The sequence below is a fragment of the Chlamydotis macqueenii genome, chromosome 1, assembly GCF_036417535.1.
Source record: "Chlamydotis macqueenii isolate bChlMac1 chromosome 1, bChlMac1.mat, whole genome shotgun sequence".
Classification (NCBI taxonomy): domain Eukaryota; kingdom Metazoa; phylum Chordata; class Aves; order Otidiformes; family Otididae; genus Chlamydotis; species Chlamydotis macqueenii.
The window spans coordinates 182,317,131-182,341,068 of NC_141556.1; the positions used below are offsets into that span (position 1 = coordinate 182,317,131).

At 42.2% G+C, this 23,938-nt stretch overlaps 2 protein-coding genes across 5 annotated transcripts in view; one reads left to right on the forward strand and one right to left on the reverse strand.

Moving 5' to 3' along the window:
* Positions 1–2,797: 2,797 nt before the first annotated feature.
* Positions 2,798–22,578, reverse strand: MTRF1 (mitochondrial translation release factor 1). Of its 4 annotated transcripts, XM_086771803.1 has the most exons (11): positions 22,439–22,578; positions 16,033–16,129; positions 14,441–14,899; positions 10,402–10,493; positions 9,478–9,559; positions 9,149–9,256; positions 8,885–9,057; positions 7,518–7,635; positions 6,181–6,317; positions 4,470–4,568; positions 2,798–2,991 (listed from the first exon to the last, which is right to left on the reverse strand). In XM_086771803.1, exons 3-11 carry the CDS (start codon positions 14,874–14,876, stop codon positions 2,872–2,874), a joined length of 1,365 nt encoding a protein of 454 aa, XP_086627929.1. In that variant the 5' UTR covers positions 14,877–14,899; positions 16,033–16,129; positions 22,439–22,578; the 3' UTR covers positions 2,798–2,871. The 4 variants fall into 4 exon arrangements, with proteins under 4 accessions (XP_086627929.1, XP_086627928.1, XP_086627927.1 ...); XM_086771802.1 differs by lacking the exon at positions 16,033–16,129 and having other exon boundaries at positions 22,439–22,563; XM_086771801.1 differs by lacking the exons at positions 16,033–16,129; positions 22,439–22,578 and adding an exon at positions 17,136–17,163.
* Positions 22,279–23,938, forward strand: part of NAA16 (N-alpha-acetyltransferase 16, NatA auxiliary subunit) — a 65,719-nt gene continuing 64,059 nt past the window's right edge. The window contains exon 1 of the mRNA XM_086771800.1: positions 22,279–22,493. Coding sequence (XP_086627926.1) covers positions 22,440–22,493 — 54 coding nt within the window. The 5' untranslated portion in view covers positions 22,279–22,439. The remainder of the gene's footprint in view (positions 22,494–23,938) is intronic.

The window sequence follows — 23,938 nt, forward strand, 5'->3', positions numbered from 1 at the left end:
AATACATTTGTACTGCCTGGATTTGTGAGACATTCCCTTGTCCATCCTGTTGATTAAATGAAAGTAATCAAGGTAAGGTGCCAGGGCGGGTCTTCTTATGCAGAGGGTAAGCTGTCATAAAAAAAAAGGCTACTTCAGCTTTTGTCTCGCTTCCTTCTTTGCTGGGTGAGGCGCTCCACTCGAGACCTCAGCAGGGAAATGACAGAGATCCAGGACCTATGTTTCATGTCACCGGGAGCTGAAGAGAGATGAAGTTGATGCCTTGCACCAGCTGCAACGTCCCATCCATGCGTAAAGACCTCAGTTAAGCACATGGATGATCATGAGGGGAAGCCAGGCAGACGGGTGGTATTTTTATTCTGTGTGTTGTAACGCCATTTGACAATGAAACAGGAAACTGCAGGAGAAGGATGTTCCTACCAGATGAACCTGCTCTTGCTCTGCTTGAGCAGACGACTTGTGTTGTTGACCACAACCACTGTGCTGTCCTGAGGGGCTTTGCTGCCTCCCAAGGAGCCGCTTTCCTTTTCCTCCCTGTGCTTTGTTACCGTAATTTTTCCTGCCGGCGATTTCCCTGCTCAAAATCATGGTTGCTTGTAGGAACAGAAAAGCAGAAGTTCAGAGTATTCTATCCTGAAAATGCCTGAGAGATGGCATCGTTATACCCCACATCCCTCCTATGAGGACAAGGGCCAACCCATTGCCAAACCCCATCACAACCTCTCAGCTCTTACATCCCACAGAAAGATGGGTGGAAGAACTTATTTTTAGAATAAAACACGGCTTCAAGTAATATTTTCTAAGGTAGGAGAAAGCGGCTGTAAATAATGTTTTGTTAATGAGGAGAAGCAAATATATCTGGTTTTAGTAAAACAGAGCACTGCAGGCAATGACCTCCAGTAGAACGGGGTCTGCTCTGTATCAGATTCTGAGTCACAACTGAGTATCTGGCGTTCATATGCAGGTATGACCAATTGCAGGGTAAGCCTAATGAGACAAAGTTCCTTCAGAATGTGCTGGACTGGGCTGGGAAAGGGGATTTAGCTGCTAAATTTCAATGCCTGCATTGGGGACATCTAGGACTTCATAGGCATTAACTAAGCCTAGAAGTACAATCTGATTATTTGAAAGGCGTACTTTGTAAGACATTTCTAGGATTGTTCAGGATATATAACTAATAAAATGAATTAGTTTGCATCATGAAAGTGAGCATGGTAAGCATGTTAACTGGATACTCTCCTCTCATACCTGATCATATTAGTTATTGCCAGTCGGTCAGCATTCCCTAAGTATAAGCTGAGTTGCAAATCTTCCTTAGGGTCTTTTTTTTTCTGAACTGCTTACTGCAAGTAGTCAAAGTTCACGTGTGCAAATGACTCTTAGGTCACATGGTAGTATGTTTCCTGATTGACTCACGGAGCTATAAATTTAAAAAACAAAAAAAAACCCACAGGCTTTTGTAATTAAAGTGTTGGAAGCAAGTCAAAAATTGTCAGATAAAGCTCGTTGATAAGAATGTGCAAACACACAAAAGACCTGAAAAAATAATTCCAGAATTGAGAAACTGAGTATCGTTTTCCTGCTTTCTTCCTGGTACAAATTCTGTCGTCCTTAATACAATGGAATAAAGTTTAAATTGTTGTTTGTTATACATACAGTAGTCAAAATGACACCATTTAGAAGAACTCAGTATTGAAATAATTGTTTTTCTTAAAATAACTGACATTCATTATTACAAAACAAATGGGTAAATATAAGTTAACCACAAGTTGTAATTTAAATCGTAACAATGAATTGCTACTTCACATGCCAAAGATTGTGCAGAGCAGCTTTATAGCATAACCTGGGAAGAGCAGGATAAAAAGAGAATGCCCTGATCTAGCAAGTGAATCCAGTTCAGCAGAGCACTTGCATATTTTTGTGTAATATTAGGCACGTGAGCATTCCTGAATCGATGTGTACGACTACTGCCTGCCTACGCACATGTGCCTGCCAGCAAACTGCACAACATGCGCTTAGGTGAAAACATGAACACAAGTCCTATTAAAGCTGAGTGTGCTCCATAGATACCTGGATCGCCCTCAGAGACAGACACGCATTCCCAAAGCCAGCAAAGCAGACAACAAACTGTAGAGCTACATGATTTGCTAAAATGCATCTACACTGTGAACTCGTTTTCTCTGCCAAGAAGCAGAGAGCTGCCTGTTATCACTGCTAAACTCCTTCCAGAATCTCATCAGCTGAGTTTGAAACAAGAACATGTGCTTCTACTCTCCACCACAGCATGTGGTCAGACCCACCCTAAGCTGACCCAAGAAGGGCTGGAAGAAAGCTGCCAGGTTTCTCTCGCAAGATTCTGGCTCCTTGCCCCAAATCGTTCCCTTTGCTTTTGTATATTCACTCTACAAAAATAAAGCATCATAATACAGTCATTTTTAAGGGAGGGACTACATTTAGGAAGCTCACCCGATTGATGGATAAAAATAAGTGGTGAGGCCAGATTCTAGGCTATCTTTGGGCAGCTTAGGTCCTTCCACCTGGAGAAGCACATCTCCCACCCCAAAACAAAACTGGCATGATGTGGTGTTTCTTCCGCTCCATCACCATAATTCTGTATCTTTCCAGCTGCAATATAGTCAAGAGAAGGACCGGCTTAACAAAGCCATGCTACCAAGGCAGAAGGTATGTGCCTGTTCCCTTCTGCTAGGGCTGCTGTCATAAATTCAACCCATTTGCACCACAATATAAAAAAGAGTAGTATCACACACTGAAAAACAGGCATAGATTTTAATCAATCTATCATCTAACAAATGCATCCATTTTATTTTGCTACTGAACATAACATTTCTGCTTTAACTCTACACAAGGTCTTCAGCCTCCTCCTTCTAAAGTCTGCAAACTTTCTAGATATTCGGTGACAGCCTCTATCTCTGCAAACTCCAGTAGTCTGTTGATTAACAGATCCAGTGCTTCTTTCCCACTTAGAATTTCCTATGAAAAAAATAACAACAGACAAAAGCATTACTGACTGTACATCGCTATCATTCCGAAACGCTGACTACTCGGAAGAGGACCTCCTGGAATGCACTTCGCCTGTAGTCTTATCTTAGCGCATCTACTCGCTCATCTTTGCGCCTCCCCGTGCGAAAGCAACACGGCGTGGTGCACTGCAGCAGGACTTCTGCTGGCTGCCTGTAAAAAGCACATTGTTTGTGGCAGCAACAAAAGGAGCTACTGGTGCCTTTTTGCCACGCTTTCATGTAACCCATGCGTTTACATGAAAATCCCCTAGTAAGAACAATCAAGGACTGAAGGATCTAATGCAAATACTGCTGCTGTTCATGCCAAGAAATAGTTTGTTTTGCAAGCAAACCTTAACTAACTTTTGTTGGGCAGTTTACAGTCCCATTTTCACTTAAGAAAAGTAACAAGTTCCCAACACTAAGTAACTGAAAAGCAAGATTAACAAAAGTAATTTTATACAGTCATGGTGCTTCTTTCCATTCTCCTCCACTGTGGTATTTATGTACCAGTTCCCCACTCCAATACCTATGTACCACTCCGTATTCAACATGTCCTGTGTTCTCTGAAGTTACCTAGGACATCTGTGGGTACAGTTCAAAAAGCATTACTTCTTATGCAATAGCACTCAAAGTAAACTGGATACCTAAGAAAAAATATCAAAGGGTCACTCTATATTTTGTCCTAAAATTCAAAACATTTTCCATAAATGTAACACACAAAATCCATTTCCCTGTAAAAAAGCAAGAAATAAATAAGATTCAAGCCATACGTAGAGATTCACTCAGAAATAAAATATCAGGTAATCTTAAAATGAAAGCATTCAGATTCAGTTTCTTTCAACTGTGGTATGCAAAGCAAACATAAATAAAATAAATCTTTCTTCACTCCAGCACTAAAGGGCAGAGAAAGGACTTGGATTAACTAAAAAAAAAGTCCTTGTCATGTTTTTCTTTTGTCTGTATTACGCCTCAAGAATCTCAAATTTCACTAGTCCAGTTTGGCCAAGGGACTCATGGAGTTCACTAACGAGGACTGCATCCTTGCTCATTTTTCATTCATACAGTAGGAGAAAAATAGACAGAGAAGTAGGCCAGCAAGCTATATCCTGTGCCAGTCATCTTTAACACTACTCTACAACAAAGCAGAAAAGAAAGTTTAAGCTTTCTAAATCGATGACATTCTGTCAGAGCACAACTGGCTATCTGATTTTGTCATATATATTAAATTGTTTTCACTAAGTTTATTTTTATAGAATCATAGAATCACAGAATGGCTTGGGTTGGAAGGGACCTTTAAAGGCCATCTAGTCCAACCCCCCTGCAAGGAGCAGGGACATCTCCAACCAGATCAGGTTGCTGAGAGCCCCATCTAACCTGGCCTCAGTTTTTTCTTCTTATGGTACACATAAGTATGTAACTTTAAAAACTCTCATAAGCAACCATTACCTTGATGTTACGTGCATCATATGAGATCCTGTGGTCAGTGACTCTGTCCTGGGTGAAGTTATAAGTACGAATTCTCTCTGACTGGGCTCTTGTTCCCAACTGTAGCAAAGCAGCACAAAACAAATTCTATTATATTGTGTGGTTTTTTTTAAAAAAATCAAATACTATGCTAAAGCAGCACACCTAGAATAAACTTTAACGGGTCAGCTTGTTTCACCTACAAACCTAGTGGTTACCAATTTAGCATATATGGGTTTTTTTTCAATATTGTGGCATTACTAAACTGTATTATTTGTGATTTTGTACCACAGACCAAGTTTTCACATCCTCCAGTATACTTCTGTCCCAGCTCTGTAGCTAGAAGAATTACATAACTCTCAAAAGTCCTGTAAGGCAAGTGAGATGTCTGTATGTGTCCGTAGTTCAAAAATACAAGTGTGTTTTTCTTTTTCAGGGGGTTGTAGCTCCCATAAAATATAATGAGAGTAGGCACCATAATAACATAAGCAGCACAGTCAACGTGTGGCAAAGCAGTTCCACTAACGTTTGGCTGCCAGAAATTAGCATTGAAAGTAGTAAACTGAGACTACAAAGAGTAGTCCTCTAGTGGTAAAGCACAAGAGTGCAAGCAATTCCAAAAGTTAAAACAGAAATCCAAAGGTAGCATTGTTGTCTGATTAAATGCTTCATTAAAATGAGGAATTAAATGCTAAAAACTGCTTAGAGAAATGAGTGTCTGCTTCAATAGGCTTTTTTGAAAATGTCATCTGCACCCACATATACATTTCAAAACAAGGAATTTATTGAATAAATTCTGAAACATCAGGAAAGGTAATTTACTTTTGCCTGATTTTCTGTAGTACTCATATAAATGTACATCTAAGTCCTGTATGCAAGTTTGAAGACTCTCAAGCAAACATTAACAACAAAAGATAAATAGCTCACTGCTTACAATGACTGAGTTAATAATCTGCAGGAACAGTACATTAAATGCAACCTGAAATTAGTGATTAAATAGCTAAGCTGTAAACTCTGGAGTACTGAATAATTCTGTAATTCTTAAGTATTGTTATTAAAGTTGATAACTGTTGAAGTTTGCACCACAAATGGGGAAAATACTCAAAGAATGGGAAAATAATGATAGGACATTTCAAGAGAAAAGCACACTTGGCAGCATAACTTGAGGTAACTCTTATGGAAGCTGTTTCTTTCTTAAAAGATTACCTAAACCATATCAAATAAACTGCTACCTAACTGCAAAGTGGCAGGATTGTTTATATGGTTGTTTCTTCCAAAAGTTCTGTATGATCTTACAAATACTCTGGTTTAGAAACAGGTTAAAAACAACTTTGAGAACCTGAGATTCTAGTTTTCAGGAAAAATAACTTTTTACTGCTGCTCCGTGTAACTGTGGCCCTAATAGGGGGACTCAGAGTGTTGCCTTTTGGATAATTCCAGCTACAGCCTTTTGACTCTTTTCTTTCCAGCTACTGTTGACTTATTTTTTTCATTGCCTGAGAAGTCTACGCTAGCATTGAACTAGCATAAGTAAAAAAAATAGACTTAGCATTTTAAAATACAAGATTCTCCTTGCAAGCACACCTGGTTAGACACACACACTGACTTGCTCTTGTCACTATCACTCAAAAAGAGGAGAAACAAATCTACAACATACCACCCTCTCCAAACCTCAGCAATCACACGCTCTCACCTGCAGTCTTCTGGCACTCTGCTCTTGACTTAGCCGTTTTTCAATGACCTGCTGGTACAGCTTAGCTCGCAGTGTGCGCAGAGCTATTTCCTTGTTCATCTGCTGTGACCGCTCCTGCTGGCACTCAACTGCCAGTCCTTGACAGAGGGATTCAAGAGAGCTCACATCAAAACCTCATAACAAAGAACAAACAAGCTAAATGAATTCTACACATTAGGCAAACGAAACCTTCTAGAGTGCTGGTTTACAGGGCCTTACAGCTGTAGGATAAAAAGTCATTTTAACACACTGGCCAGAACCACTAGTATGTTTTTAAACTCTTCACAGCTGCACCGGGGGCTTTGCTCAGTGCTACAGAAAAGTCAAGGATATTTTAAAACTGCATGAAGCAAATGAGTTTCTGACATTGCCCCCAGAAAATGAGTTCACTCCAATTAGCTATCACATGTGAAAAATGTAATTTGCACAGTATATAGAAGCATCTTTAAAACAGTGTAACACAAGTTTTTAAAGTCTTAGTCTAGATAAGCTCCTGGAGACTGGAAAATTCATTAGTCTAGCAGAGAAGGGTATCTAAACAATATTGGAGAGTCTTGAATTTAATTACGAATAATGAAATAAAGTAAAATAAAGGTCTTCAAAAGAAATTTAGTACCTATTTTTACTTCTCATTGCATTTCTGAAATAAAAAGGCATATAGGAAACAGCTGTTTTCAGGTCACTACTAGAATTTCCTGTGCCTAAAGAGATTCTGCATCTGCACAGATAGAAGCCCACTGAATTTCAATAAAAACAAATCCCTGAGAAAGACAGAGTGGTCCAGTGTATACACTACCTTCCCACCTGTATATGTTTTCATTCCTATTCAACACATGATAGCATTATCTAGTACTGAATGAAAATCTTGAAGCCTCCTCTTTTCTCAGTCTTGTAACTACACAGGTTCCAGCTAGGCAAAGCGCACCCTTGGTTGCCAATGGCCGTTATTCCTGAAGCTACAGAGCACACAGCACAGGTTATTGACATCTTCCATCCCATCCCTGTCAACCTCCATTGGTTCCTTCATCCTTCAAAGACAGCGTATTCATTAAATGCTCCCTCTGAAGACAAAACTGGCGCAATAGCAACACACTAACCATTGTGCCACTGGCACATATCCCTTTTCTCACGCGTTGCCTTGCTAGAAGAGGGGTAGAACAAGAAGGGGCTTCCTCCTCTTTTTGGTATTAGGCCTGATGCTGCAAACTCACTCTAAGAGATAATTTGCAGGGTCACAAGCCTTCTCTTCAAGAAACACATTTAGGGTGATTAGAAGTACGAAATACAGCCAGACTCACCTGTGGGAACGTGTACAATTCTCACAGCACTATCAGTTTTGTTAACATGTTGCCCTCCTGCTCCTTTGGCCCTGAATGTATCTATACGCAAATCTTTGGGATCCACTTTAACATCAACCTAGAATCAAAGAAAATTACTACTTTCTGCTCATTCTAGAAATATTTTGATGATAAAAAAATATTTCCAATGATACTTGGGGGAAAAAAAAAAACAGTTCTCAAAAAACTGCTTCTTTACAACAACTACAATTATACTTTAAAAAAATGCAATGTCAAATATATCTGCAAAACAAATGATGCTTTAAATATTTCACTCTTTTTTTTTCAAACTCTTGCTCCAGGTCCTTCACAAAACAAGGTGTATGTGTGTGAAACAAAACACAATCACCAACTTTTTGTAAAACCACTAGCTTTGGCAAGGAGACTAAGAAATAAGCAAATAATCAAGACCTACTTCTAAACAGCAGGGCAAGGATCTTGTTCATGAGTCAAGCCTGAAATTGTTGCAACAGGGCTCAAAAACATCTAACTGAGGAAAAACTGTGTGTATCCAGATCCAAGTAAGGATTGTACCATTGGAAATACGAGTCCATGATGACCTGGACCATAGTGTGAGCTCAGCGGATGGGAAAGGAACATTCAGATCTGATCAATGTTGCAAGGAAAGCATTACAAGGAAGCAGGGGAACATGCAGGGAAAGCCTACAGGATCTGGTTTTGTTTATTTTGTGTGTAAATTGCTGGTTTCACTGAGAACTCCTGGTATCACTGAGATCTCAGAAAGACTAGCCAACATACTCACTCATTCGAATTCAAAGCAGACTGTCCTTGATTTAACAGCAAAGGACATCAATAATGTAAACGAAACAAAAAAAAATCAAAAGGATCTGCAGAATCACATTACTATGCAATACTGAGTACTTTCTTGGATCTATTCCCTGTCTTAATACATGACATAATTTAAAATGGGCTTACTCATAGCAGCCAGCTTGGTGAGTGTGGGGGCTGGAGTACTCATTGAAATGATCATTGATTTACATGCCATTTCAGGCAAGAGCAAATCTCTGCAAAGTTGCTTCTGATGACACATTTAAACACGTAAGGAACAGAGCCAAGCACTATCACCTTCCAGAGTCAGAGAACTTGTGGTTCACTTGCTGAGATTTGCACAAAACACTTGGGTGTCAATAAAAACCCAAACCAGTAACAATAACATGGTCTTAAATAACACCTACTCCAACACCAAAACAGGTGAGCAGGGATCGCTTAAATGTGACAGAACATTTTTAAGAAAAGGAAAAATGAGTGAAGTGAACATCCTACTTTTCTGCTTACTTCTTTCCCACCCTGATTAACAGTTAGTTTACCTCCTCTGGCTGAGGGAGGACAATAACTGACATTGTCCCAGTGTGAATACGCTGCATTCTTGATGACAGACCCGTCTCAGGGATTCGCTGAACTCGATGAGTCCCTCCTTCATATTTCAGATGCCTGTATACATCATCTCCCGAAATATGAGCAGCGGCATGATGCAACCCACCTAGAGAGACAAATGATGTGTGACAAATACAGCAGAGCAACACAGCCTTTAATTTCATTGTCTTGATGGAATGTCTGAAGAACTACTGTACCTATCTCAGCCGGTGTATAGTTCACAACATCAAAAGTCCAACGTTTATAGTCTGCATAGTTCTGGTACATCTCAAACATTTCTTTAGTGAACTGTTGACAGATGTCTCCTAAAAATATAAAGGCACTACAACATAAATAGCAGTTCACAAAATGGCAGCCACCAGTTTTTAGGTTTAGCTGTCTCATAGTCACTAGACAGACTGATGCTCTCTATAAAGTATTACTTTATACCACTGAAGTATAAAAAGGCATTAAGAATTACTCAAAAGAGGTTTAAGAAAGTTGGATGGAGGTTAGAAGTAAACTTTACTCTGGGGACTTTGCTGACCTCCAGTTGTTCTGCCAGCTGTCACTTCTAATATAACATGACTTCTATCATATTTTTCCTTTGGCACTAGAAGCTGGAAAAGCTAAAAAGGAAAAAGAAAAAAAAAAGAACATCATTATCTCCTTCATGACTCTGTATCTCCTCTTAATCAAATTTACAGGCAGCCTTTACAATTGCCACAGCTTGAGTGCACACAACCACTGATTTTTTTTTCAGCAAACTAGTAAGTAGGACTAAAAATTGTCCAACAGCTGTTGCAACTCAGTGCAGAGTGGAAATGGGATATACTGAGGCATCCACAGTAAAACTAGCTGAATACTTGATCCCGCAAAGTTAAGTGCCAGGTCACCCACTACAGCCCCAAGTACCTATGAACACAAAGTTATTAGCTATAACCCAGCCAATCTTTAATTAATCTTATCTTTCAGAAAGACCCATTCCGTATTATCTCAATCTGAACATAGAAATTAGCCCAAACATATAGCTCTCCACTGAATCGTTTCAGCTTCTCTGCTTATAATTAATTTCCCCACTCACAGGGTGCTGTCAGCTGAAGAGAAAATGAAAGACTGCAAAATCCAATCAGAAATCTTTCAAGAATGCATGCTCCGCTGCCACAAACAGTTACTAGGATGTCATGTCAGGTCTCAATAGCACAGACTCACCATTTTTTTAATCCCCCTTCAACATCTGCAGACAAACAAGCAAGTAAGTAAAAATGACTAAAATAATAAGCTTCTAAGACCCAATTGTCAGTAAGAAGCTTATTAATAATTAACATTGCCACTTCTTTTCAGGGAGAACAGAGAAGCTGGACTTCTGTTTCATTAAATGCAAGTGTCAGAATCTACTGGTAAGATCACAAAGGAGCATTTTTTCTGACAACTTTATTTACAAAGCCATATAATTTTACCTCAGGCTCACCTTTCTGCACAACATGTTCATTTTTTTATCCAGGGTCTCCTTTTCTTCTAAGGCAAGCTCCAGAAGTTGTTTCTCATCTCTGCTGTCTAGCTCTAAATTCCAACAACAGGAATAGATGTTAGTCAATCTCACCTAGCTTAGAGCAAATTGTAATACAGCTGACCAAAGACAGGCACTGCAGCGCATAAAACCTTGCAATTGCATTTTGCCAGCATGAAATATCAAATAAGAGCAACCCAAGCCAGGATGCATGTTGCTAACTAAACGACTGTATTTTTCAGGTGTGCTGGGAGGAGTAGCAGATATCTTACCTCTCAATCTCTACTTTATGGCTCAAAAGTCTGCATCAAATAGATGCCAGTCCCATCTGACAGTTACTCACTGTCAGCTATACTGATGGTTATGTCACACATTGACAATCCAGCAGTAAATCCACAAACAGATTTGACAAAATACATCAAAAAAGTGTTGAAAAAAAACCAGACAAGAAGTGCCTCAGTTTCCCTCATAATTTTTCACCCGAAAAAAATTTTTGTTTCTAGACTTGCCCCGAAAAACCCATATACTCAACAATTTCTAGGCAACTAATTAAGGTGACTGCCACAAATAATGGTATGATGATAATAACGAGGTTTCTAACCTTCTGTCTCCTGCTACTCAAGAGATCACTGAGATGCGGGAGTTACGGATGCAAGTCATCAGGATGTGGGAGACCTCACTTCCACTCTTTCTGTTTCTCAAGGAGATTCCCTTCCCCTCTCTTCAGCCCATGAGACCACAATCCGGAGTACCGTGTCCAGTTTTGAGCTCCTCAGTACAAGAAAAGCATGGAAATACTGGAATATGCCTAGGTGAGAATCACCAAGATGGTCAAGGGCTGGAGCAAAGGACGTATGAGAAGAGGCTGAGAAAACTGTGTGTGTTCAGCCTTAAGAAAAGCAAGGGGAGAGGAGGTTTCATTGTTGTTTACAACTACCTAACAGAAATAAATTGAAAAGATGGAGAGAGACACTGTACATCACGACAAAGGAGACATAAACTTGAATACGGGAAATTCTGATTAGATATTAGGAAAACTATTTTCACCCTAAGTGTGGTCAGACACTGGAACAGGGGCTCAGAAAGGCTGTAGGACCTCTACCTTGGATATATTCCAAACTCAACTGGACAAGGCCCTGGGCAACCTGCTCTCACTAGCCCTGCTTTGAGTATGACATCAGACCAAATGACTTTCAGAGGTCCCCTTCAAATGAAATTATTCAATGATTCTGTGATTAGATCATCCCTTCCCACATTTCAGAGCTTACTACCAAACTAGGCAACTTGCTCAGATAAAGCTAGAAGAAGCTCCAAACCTTTTCTGCTATGGAGGTTCCAGTTCTCAATAATTAAAGATGCTGGTCAGTTATCATTAGGTTACACACCATGTAGAAACTTGGAAGACAGTCAGAGTCAAGTGGAAAACCTGCCAGTGCCAAAATAAGGAGCACTATCTCCTTTTCATCTTTCTTCCCACTGTTCTACCAGCTGAGGAGTGGCTTTGTCACTCGTCTCATCAGAAAATAAACCAACTCACCAACAGAAAAAAAAACCACAAGTCTGGTTAAATAAATGCATGTATTTTACCATGCCAAGTTGAACTAGATTGAATTTACATCCAGACAATTACCAGCGCAAATAGGGGAGTGGGGGAAGACAGCTTTGAATAGCTGGGAGTGAGAGCGAGGGAAGAAAGCAACAAAGAGGAGGAGAAAGTCTTACACCTTCTGGCCAGCATGGAAACCACAGGTTCACCTCAGATGCGGCATAGAACTGGACACTCAATAACTGAATGCATCTCCTCGCCCTGCATGACCAGTCGCCTGAGCTCTGGATTCTGCAGCAGGAATCAGGTATCTCAAAGGCAGGCGTAAGGACCATGGGCTCCACATCTCTGGGCATCTGGAGCCTGGTTCCCATTCACAGCAGGTAACACATAGACACAATTACTGGTGGCCTCAGCAGCATGTCTTAAGATCTAAGTGGGCTGGGATGTTGAACCAGCTTTGTACACCAGGCAAGGACAGCAGCAGCTCCTCCATATCATAGTTTTTAATTTATGCTCTGAGTCTTTTTTTCCTTAAATAAAAGATGTCAAATCAGCTCTCGAACCTGACATCCCCTGTACATAAGGCAAGAACTGTATAAATTTCCCTACCAGTATGTCACAACTTCAACCCAAAGCTCGTACGGAATCAAAGGCTTCTAGGTGGTCCAAAAAGCGTCATTATTGATTAGTTAAACAAGATAGATAAACAACTTTCATATACTGTCAGCAGAGATGAAATAATGGTCTTGGTGGTGACACCAAGGAGCTTGAGGTTCAAAGGATTGGCATCCCATTCCTACCTCCCTGCAAACCTGACCTTTAAGAATTCAGTTAATCTACTCCGCGATTCACATCACCAGGGGCAAACTGGGAAATAATATTTCTCTGTTTCACTGAGTATTGTGAATATGAAATCCTATAGCAACTGTGAGGAATTCAGGTACTACAGAGAAGAGGGTCAGTTAGGGAGCTAAATGGAAAACAAAGAGCTGTCAAATGAAGGGAAGATGTGTGTTTTAATTTGGCCACATAATAAACAGTACAGAGAGAATAATTTGGCTCCATTTAATTAACTTCTTGGCTGTAATTTTCTTTCATTCTTTTCTTTTACCTTCTTTCAGCTAGAACTCACTTCACTCATCCACATCGTAACTTACAGAATTAGAAAAATTTTTCATTATATTTACTTGATCCAAAAATAGCCTTTTTAAGTTGAAGTATGAATTTTCCAGTGTTTTCTTAATACTTTCTAATTCTTCCAAAAACATTTACTTTTTGGTGTTAAATTTTTGCCTCTCCTCACCTTCATTCCTTTTCCTCTCTATCAAGTGAAGAGAACTTGAGAGGGCTCGAGATTAAAACATTTTCCATAATCACCATTCTTTCCAAAAGCACAAGCATCTATTTATTCCTAAAACTAAAGAACACAAATGTTTTCTACCTTTCCAAGCAAGTTATATTTTTACCAGCTTTATTTCAATATGGCTTTTACTGTTTTGTCAACACCCCTTGGTTCTCTCTCTGAAAACCACTATGAACTTTCATCCTCCTCCATTTACACTGCTGGCTACCCATTTCTCCTGTCCTTTGCTTTTCCTTTGCTTCACTTCTTTAGTGTAAGCCCCATCCTGTCCAGGTCAATGTTTCCTTCTCTTGGCTTAATACCTATTGGTGTAGTAGAATGGATGATATTTTTTCTTTTCTACTGTAAGCACCTCGTCACACTTCTAACAATGTGGTTTTTTTCTCAAAATGTCACACCGTTATTTATTTTTAAAATTCTTATACTCCCTATACTTTCTTATTCCTGAATAATATCAAAAACAGCAACAATTTTAAACTCTTTTTTACCCCAGTTTCTACTGTAGCATAGTAATGAAAAGAAGCAGCTTCTTCAACAATACCAATTTTTATTTCTTGAAAGACTCCTCCACTATTTTCAGATAAATACTAGCTTTTGCCATTTAAATTGAAGGTGACAATTCAGGGCCTAATGAAAGTTCATGTAATTTGCTCAGTATCAATGAACCGGATAGATGTAATCCCATTTTAAATAACACGGGTGAAGTCTGCATCTATCAAATGTGTTAGGCTCGCTAATTTTTTTCCTTCAGCTCACACTGCTCTCAGTTCTATCAAAAACCAATCTTAAAACAAGCATTTCCAAACTGTTTCTGCTAGATGGATAGCCCTGAGATTCCAGACCATCCCTACTCTCCCAAGTTGGCTGTATTAAGACCTCAAACTGAAGTGAGGTGAGACAAAAAATGGAAGGACGTGGCTGGATGCAGAAAGCCCTAGCAACACGCAAGCTCCCAGGAGCAAGCAGGACCAGAGGTGTTCCAGGGATGGCTTAACTTGTTTAAATGCTTTCCCCAAAGGCTGGGCAATGTAGTTTATCGCAAGCAAAGGTACTGTTTGGAAACAAGTAAGTAGATGTGTTCTGCTTACCTCTGCACATAGCTTCTAACTCCTGACCTTCCCTTTCAGCCTCTTTGATTTCTTGAAATGCAGCTGCAATGGGGGACAGATCTGCACATCTTCTCTTTAGCGTTCTTTGCTCAAAGTCATTTATTGAATCAGCATTTAACTGATGACTAATCTGCTGGTATTCCTTGCTTAGAGTCTCCAGATACTTCTGCACAGCCTCATGCCTCCACAATGCTCGAGAATCCTGATGATTTTTCCTATGCCGACTGTTAAAAGACAGAGTGAATCTAGCCATGTCCAATAAACATTTTGGCCTCCAAAATCCACAGTTGTGCAGTCTCACTACATAACCTATCTTCTTCGCAACAGGAGGGAGAAGACAGCTGTGAAGTCGACCATGATGGTAGCAATTGGCAAGCAGGCTCCTAAAAAGGCAGACACTTTGGAAAGGTTTCATTTTGTTTCTTACTTTTCCACCACCTGAAATTAAAAGTAGACAGCACATGGACCACTGTTATTATCTAGAAAAAGAGAGCATTCTATTAAAAAAAAAAAAAAATCCAAACAAGCACAAGAACTGTATTAGGCCCAAATCCTGTTCTTGATTACACCAACACAAATGCAACTGTCATGGACAAAACTATTCCTGTTTTAGTCCTGGTTTAAACCAGAAACTTTTATCAGCACCATCAGACACCCACCGACCGTGGGTTGGAAAAGATCTCTTCTCTCACTTTCTCAGTTTATTTAAGCTATGGAAAAGCTACTGTAGATGTGGCTTTACAGACAACAGCTTCATTTTGCCACGCGTCTCATTGGAAAAATCCAACCCTTTCATGCCTTCCCAGCAAAAGAAAAATGTTGCTCAGAGAAGACAAATCTATACTAGAGGTGCAGAATTATACAGAGAGAATGTATGAAATGTGCAGAATTAATATGCAAATTTATACCCACTTCCATAGCAAGACCTAAATTTGGCTGGAGGGCATCGGTAACACCAAGCTGACCTTGTAACAGATTAGTCAATGGGACTACAGTACACTTGCAATAAATTACTCATATATAAGTACTGTGTAAGAAACGGACACAGTGCTTTATGTCCCGTGTACTCCTTCCCATTATATATTTACATATACTCTGCAATACAATCCCTGTATTCCTCTGAGATGCTTGGCCTACAGTTTTGCAGGACACAGGCTCCCCTTAGCATCACTGTTGCTATAAGAAAGATCTTTTCATTTTATATCATCAACATTGCAAACTACGCAATTAATTCTTACTGTGCTCTAAAAATTTATATTGGAGTGCAAGGTTCTACCAAGAGGACTAAATTGAAATAATTTGTATTCTAGGACTACTCACATGGAAAAGGTTTAACAAATAGAGAAGCACTCCTTACTATCTCTGCCAGTGACACAAGCCCATCCATCTACTGATTTAGAGAAAATGAGAGCATGAAACTTTTGCAACAGGATCTCCTTGAAACATACAGTTCAGTTTTCTGACACAATTATTTTTCACTCCTCAGTGACAAGACCTTCTGTGCATCTTCAAGTATTTTATTAACAAATTACTATGACATTCTAACCACTCAACTCACTTGCTATCCTCACCTATTTACTTTCATCCATTGTTCACAATGGAGAAAGAGCAATACGTAGTCAAACCAGAAGTATTGCATCTTGTGCGCCTGGATGTCTGTTTTACTGCCTACAGAAGGAGGGAAGAACGCACAGACTCAAATCCAAAAGGCCAAATTCTGTCGATGGTACTGGAGATGCTCTGGGTCCGCATGGCCCATCATCATTCGGTCAAGTGCTAACCATTATTAAATCATTTGTAAAACACTGATGATGTATTTTATTGTAATTAATTAATTAAATACATTAATCATAACCATCTAATACATTTTTTACTGGTGCAGTTAAGAAGTAATGCACTCAAATAATAACAATTTGTACTGTAGTTCTGCCTGAGAGCTCAAAAATAAAATTATTTGTTTTAAATGCCTAAAGAAACTAAGTAATGGCATGATACAGACCTTCAAGGAAGCCAGAAATGTTAAAATAACTTTGCTAGGTTAAATAAAAAAGTTATCTCCTTTTCAGAGATGTTGTCACATTAAATTTGTGCAGAATTAAGCACACATAAAACTTTTACAGAGCTATGAGCAGTAGATGACCTATTAACTGCTTTCCAAACCAGATTTTAATAACTTTTTAATGTGGCAAAATCAAAACCAGTAAGCAAAATTACAACTGTAATTGTCTTATTACAATATAACTTACTTATATAACAAAAAAAATTATCACTTCCAGACAAGAAACAGTTACCAATGTCGTGACCACTGTAAGAGTTTTTAAAAATAATTTATAACAATCAAAAGTGTTATTAACTGCATGCAAATTAATTCAGACATGTAAGAATATGCAGATACAGAGAAGGAGCATGCATCTCCATGCACGCTGTACCAACAACAGCTCAACGCTGTGCCTCTGAAGTCACCTTTCATAAACCACTGCCTCCCACCACAGCTACCCCGAGCAAGCCCCCCGAAAACTCTGCACGAAGTCCCCCTGGCAGCCCTCCCTCATCGCAAGGGTCACGGGTGGATGGGGAAGGCAAGAGCTGGCGGAGGTCGCATGGCGGCAGAGGGCAGCTGTGAGGGGTGAGGGGGCTTCCGCTCCCCAGCACCCACCGGAGCTTTGGCACTCACCGTCCGAACACATCGGTGCGGGACAGATCCCACCTCAAAACACTAGGCCATGGCAGACGGGAAGTAGAGCGGAAAAACTCCCAGTCCCAGCATGCCTGCTAAAAAAAACCGGACTCCCGGCATGCTTCAGCTCAGGCCTGCGTGGCCGCCCAAGGGGGTACCGTCACCGAAGGTCTGCTCTGCGAGCATCGCTTCGGCAACGCTATCAGCAAAGGCAGACTTTGCTTTGCTTTGTGAAACGCAAGCCCCGAAATAAAAAACGGGGAACACGACCTTAAAAATAGGTCCTCATTTTCAATGCCTGCCTCGCAGCTGCACAGGAACACACTCAGACTTCAGCAACACTTGGGGAGGAACGGCAAGAGTAATAACAAATGGGAACATTCACTTCTGTTTCCGACTTCCAAGCTGTTACATTACATACAGTTTTCCACACATTTTTCCAAAACATGGGCTGAAAATACATGTTGTTTCAAATCTGGTTATTCAAAGGTTAATTTCTGAGAAGCTTGCATAAAACGTTAAGTTATGCTTTCTGTCAAAGCTCACTATTCAATTATATTTAAAATTAATTATTACTATGCTACTAAAGACAAACATCAGTTATAAAATATTAATAGACATCGCTTTTCAGATTATCATTACACTAACAGGCTGCAGCTTCCTAATAAGGTATGTTTTAAAACCATACTATGTATATGCACATTTTAATAGGTAATATTAAACAGATTATACAACTACCTCCCTAATTATACTTGCATTTTAAAAAGACTTAAGTAACATCGGGTTTTTGTACCTATAATCACCCCAAAAGCCAATTTAATTACTTTTTGCTGCGTATGCTATAGAAGGGAAATGTATTCAGACCTAAGATGAAACATTTTGCTGCTTGAAACTGTTTTACATTTCCCTTAGGTGCACCACTTGCACTGAAAAGTCATTCTTTCTTCTGAAGTTTGATTTATTCCAGTAAATTTCCCCACATCTTTGAGCAAATCCAGCTCTGCTGTAAATGCTTTTAAACCCACTGTGTTCTGGGTTTCTTCCTTCCCAGCTACTGTCATTCAACAGCATTAAAAAAAGGTAAACATTTGCTACATGGCACATCAGCGGGGTTTGGTGAGGTAAATATTCCAAAAGACTGAAAATGAGTCTGATGGGGAAGATTTGGATCAAACCTCATCAGCACAGGAATGACGACTAACCGCTTGTTCAGATCTGAGGACTGATTCTGGCTCTGCTCCATCCCCTGGGACAGAAGGCAAGGCAGACAGAGTAAAAGGCTCCTCCAGAGAACAGGACCCACCTCAGAGCTGATCCAGTCTACAAAAGGACCACCGTAAACAGCACCCTAAAATCTCTAGGACACCTCCCTAGGCCTCAGCCTGCTGTGCTGCATGGGGAGAGACGCCATCCCCACCACACCTCACTCGTCTTCCACTATGACTTAGACCTCAATGAAAGGAAATAATAAAATTATCCTTGCACTGGGACTCTAAATATGCAATCTGATACTTAAAAATCTTGGGAAGGTACTCTATGGGAGGATGACTGAGAAGCTAGTAAGACCATGAAAACTCTAAGCAGACCACACACTCAAAAACTGATTTTAAAAGAAGAGGGTAAGCCAAGGAAAATCAAATCAGCTTCTACTCCAGCCAGTAATGGTTTTTACATTAAATCCTCTGATTAAAAACAATCATGGTTCAGTTTTTATCATGCCTTGGTGGCGAGTTCTTTAACTTAACTCTAAGTCTGAAAATAGAGAGTGTAACAAATTCTCAAGCTCCCCTACGGGGCAGCAGACCACGCGGCGAAGACAAGGGCTGGACTCTCTACTGTCAGCAGGGTTGCCAGATACACCATCAACCACAGGACCTGGTCCATGCGTCTCATATTCAAAATATGTAAGATACGCTCTTTCTCCATATTTACTGTATGCTTTTAGAATGCAATACGGGAACTGAGTATGAAGGATGGGAAATCCCATTGCTGTCTGTGCTTCCATCTCCCTCGTGATTTGCTCTGATGCCTTAAAACCTGCATGGCGGAAGCAGCTGCCTATGGAGCCAGTGAGGACCAGGGGTTATGGGATGGAGACTGCTCCAGGCAGGGTGCCACTACCTTCCTCAGCCACCACAGCAGCCCACGGGGACATTGGGTGCAGCGGTAATGAGTGACAGCAGAAGTACAGCGAGGCTTCAGGGCTTTGGGACAAACACGGCGATATGGTACTTTAAAATCTGGCAATCCTAAGATGCCAGTTCCTTTAGAAAGTGGAGGCAAAGAAATGGCCATCAGACAAAAGAGGCTCCAAGCTTTACAATGTGCTTGGCTTGAAGGCAGGTCCATACCCACACAGAGGCCCTTTTTTGCTCAGGGGGCTCTAACCAGGTTTAGGGATCTGCAAGCATCATGCCATGACTTCTCCGGACACCGACTGACATTGACAGGTCATGGCCTAAAGTGAGAAATGTAGTAAAATCACAAGCTTGTTATAATGTATATATCACTTTAATATTGCTCCCCCCATTTGACCCAAATAGTTTGTCAACAGACTTCTGAATTCTTTCTGTTTGAAGGAAAAACTGGTGACAGAATCATACGCATCTTGAATACAGTCCTGTTTATTAACAAAGCCTGCCGAAAGAGCTTTGTTTTGCCCAGCACAGTGGGATTAAATGAGTTTTCTTGACTGTGCTCCCAAACCTCACTTCAACTAGAGCTCTGCCTCCCCTCAAAGCTTGTTTCTTTGTTTATTCTCTCTCACCTCGCCTACAAACATTTCTTTTATTGCCTCCTTGCCTTCCTTTTCTTGCTCCTTTTAACACAGATTTTTAATACAGACACATGTCTAAATGCAAATTGAACCCATGCCTCGTATTTGCAATTTGTCTATTTTCAGATAGCACTCTTTCCAGTATTTGGGCTAGCAGGAAACAGAGACCTTTACCTGTCAAGAATAACCTTATTGCCTCAGATCAAAGGTCCACCTAGCACAGTATTTGCCTGACCATCTTGGAGATGCATCTGTTTATCACTCGACCCAACCAGAAACATAACATGCCTTTTGCTAAGACAGAAAAAGAGAGTTCATAAAGTCAAGGCTTCAGCTAGATATAAAAAGTGCTGAATACATGCAGTGGTACAAACAGGCTCTGAAAATGATGCAGCAGGGCAAAGGCAAGTTGGCCATCCTTGTCAACAGTACTCCTGCTTTGAAAAAATCAGATACCAAATACAGCAGTACTACACCATATAGCAGAAAGAACATGTGGAAAATACACAGACTGCTATCAGTAATCCAGGTGACTGGCATCATTAGAAGCATGCCAGAACAAAAAAAAAAGTGAGAAATAAACACAATCCTTCTACAAACTTATTACAGACCACACATCTAAACAGATTAACAAAACAACACTGAAAACAACCAGCATCCACAAAAACAGTGGCCATAAACTGATGCTCAGCTAAGAAGAACTAGGAAAGCGTACACTTGTACTTCTTTAATATTTTCCTTGTCTTGCTGGTTTTGTCTCAGGAGGCTTCCTAAGCTTATCACATTTTTTTTTCTAATTAGTAGTTCCCAAGTTAGGCCATCATCCAGGTTACTCTCTTCCAAGATACTGTCCACTCTCTTGTTCCCTCCTCTAGCGTGAAAGGAAAGCAGCTATCATGTCCATCAGCTTCACCAAGGTTTGTGACAAGTCAAAGACATTCTGCTTGAGATCCTCACTCACTGTCACATAGTCACCTACTTTATGTGTAACCAAATAAAATATGTTAAGTACACAGCTTTTCTAATTGGCTTTTGTTATATACTGTTTTCCATACACTTGCTTTGCTGTGGGTATCTATCATGATCATCATCTGGGACGGTAGGTGGATAACCGTATTATTACAAAATTAATATCCTTTTAAAACATACCAAAATATAATTTATATTTTCAAGAGTAATTACATAAACAGAGATTCTAATTGATGCTGCCTATTTTTTTTTCCCTGCAAGATGGTCTTTTTAATTGGTTGTAACTGTGACAGTTAACCAGTTTTCCTTCTAAGTAAATGCCCCAGGCCATGCGGTTTTAGTGTTTCTGGTTGGGTTTTTTTTTTTTATTTAATTTTTTTTTTTTGCAAAGATTCATTTAAGAACAATTTCTGGGAATAACAAGAAGTAAAATTTACTTCCAAAAGACCTTAGACCTCCTCTGGCGAAGGAGCCAAGCCATGAATAAATGCTTACTGTTCTAAGCGTGCACGACAGTGCTGGGAAGTTTTACATAACCAACTGCTGAAAAAAAAAAAAATGCATTAATGCAACAGATGACATCCCCGCTCGCTCAAAGTCTGCCTGCTAAGTTTGCTGTTGTTTCCTTAAATACCAGCCAGGGCACACAGCAAGCACGCAGCCTCTCCGCGCTCCGCGGTTTACAGAGACTTCGCTCTCTCCCAACAATGCCTCCCGGGCTTCCAGGCAGCCTGGCTCTCCAAAATACCAGTTTAAGGGAGGCGTTGGGATGGCGGCCACTACAACGAGGGGACAGAGAGGCAGGGCAGCGGGCACACAAAGGAGACTTTCTGCCCTCCCAGCCACGGCCCGGAGAGGCCAAACGCTGCCTAACCCTCCTCACCCCGTTTCCACAGCCCTCTCCGTGGAAACAGCCGCCACTCGGGTCTCGGGCGAGCGAGAATTGTTATTTGTTGCACACCCACCACGGCGGGTGGGAGCCCCTCTTCCCCCTCCTCCCCTCGGGGCGTTGCCGAGGGCTCCCCTCTCGAGGGCCGGCAGCCTCACGGCAGGTAACTCCCCTCAGGGCCGCCGAGTGGGGACAACCACAAACAACGAAGCCGCCGCTCGGGCTGGGATCAAGCGGAGCGGGGGCGCCACGGAAGAGCCCCCCCACTGCCCGAAACAGAGGTGGGGGGGGTTGTCTGTGAGGGTGAAGCAGCGGGGGGCGGGTGGGGGAGTCGCCAAGCGCCGGTGCGCTTGCGCGGAGGGGACCCCGGCTGCCATTTTGCAGCGTCAGCCGGGCGGCCTGGCCTCCCCAGCAGCTGCGCAGAGGGGCCGCGCTCGCGCGCAGCGTCGGAGGGAGCCGGCGGGGAGGGCGGTGCAGGCCAATGAGTTAAAGAGTCGCCGCCGCCGCCGCTCGGGCAAGAGTCGTGCCGCCGCCCCGCCGAGTTTTGGGCTTTTCCTTCCTTCTCCCCTACCCCCGCCCCTCTTCCCCACCGACAGCTGCCCGGCCGCCTCTCCCGGGCCACCCCCTCCCTCCTTCCCGCCGTGCCTGCCCCGGGGCCGCCCGCACCATGCCGTCCGTGCCGCTGCCGCCCAAGGAGAGCAACCTCTTCAAGCGGATCCTGGTGAGCTCACCGGCCCCGCTCCTCTCTCTCTCTTCCTTCCTTCCGCCGCCGCTTCTCCCTTCTCTTTTCCTTTCGCACACCAGCCTTACTCGGTTGCCCTCGGACCCGCCGCCCCGGTGACTTCGCCCGCTGCCGGAGTTGGCTCCGGCTGAGCGAAAAAGGATGCGGCGGCTGCGGGGAGCCTGGGGCTGCCGCCTCCTCCTCGTCCCGGTTCGCCCTCGTTTCCTTCCTTTGTCTGGGCCCCGCCGAGGAGGCCGGGCGAGCCCCCCTGGCTCGTGTGAGGGGGCCGGGAAGGGTTGGTGTCGCCCCCGGCCGGGCGAGGGCGGGAAAGAGGGACGGCGGGAGGGAGGCAGCCAGCCACCCCCCGGGGGCTGCCGTTCCCCGTTCTCCCCTCCGGCGGCGGTAACTCCGGGGCGAGCTCCGGCTGCGGGGCTCGGTACCGCGCCGCCGCCTCGTCCCTCCCCGCCGCAAGCGGGCGGCGGCCCAGCCGGCGGAGGCGGGCCCTTACCCGCGCCCCGGGGTGGCTGGAAACGGCGGCTGGTGTGGGGGGGAGCTGTCATCCCACCCCCGCCTGCCGCACTCCGGCGGTCTGGGGTTGGGGTCGGTGTGCTGCTCGTCGCGGCCGCCTCCTTCCTCTTTCACAGCGCTCGGAAGGGAGGAAAAAGAGCTCAGAGTGCGCTGCCAGGGTAGCAGGGATTTGGCGTTGCTGAGTCGGTCTCCAAGGGTACTTCATTTTCGGTAAGAAGGTCAGTTTTGGTATAGGAACTAGATTAAAGCTAGTTCACTGAGCAGCCTTAAGTGTAGCTGAAGGTGTCTGGTGGATTAAAGTATCCCGACTCTGTACATCCTTTAGAAGACTTCTCTCAACTTTTATGTGCTGGCCTACTTTGACAAAATTCCTGTCTTGGGCTGCTTCAGCTTTTTGAGGCTTAACTTTGCAAGGAACAGTATTTGTGAGGTAACTTTAAAGAAAGCTCACTTTAACTGTAAGTTTCTGCTCAATCACTGTATATTTTACAGTGCTGACTCTATGAAAAGGAAAAAAGCCCCCACCCCTGAATTAAAAAAACACAACCCACAACAAAACACCAGACTCCCCTTTTCATGAACTTTTTAGTGTGATAGTAAATGGAGTTCCAGCCTCAACAAAGCCGAGGCATTTTGTGCCCGTTTACTAGTCTGCAGGCAGAGGAGGCCTGTATAGCACAGTGGTTATCTGTTGGCAGGCACAAGTTTCTTCAGTTGTACTGGAATTTGTTAGGCTAGTTTCAATAAATTTGTAGCTGAGAGGTGAGCATTTTGGCTTCAGAAAGCTGAGCTCAATGTAAACAGCATGTGTAAGCCTTTGTGCTCTGTATGTAGCTGGTGCATTTCAGCAGGTGCTTCAGAGCTGGTTTTTTACCTTCCTTGGGTAATATGCAGATTTTAAGACTTAATGATTCTTA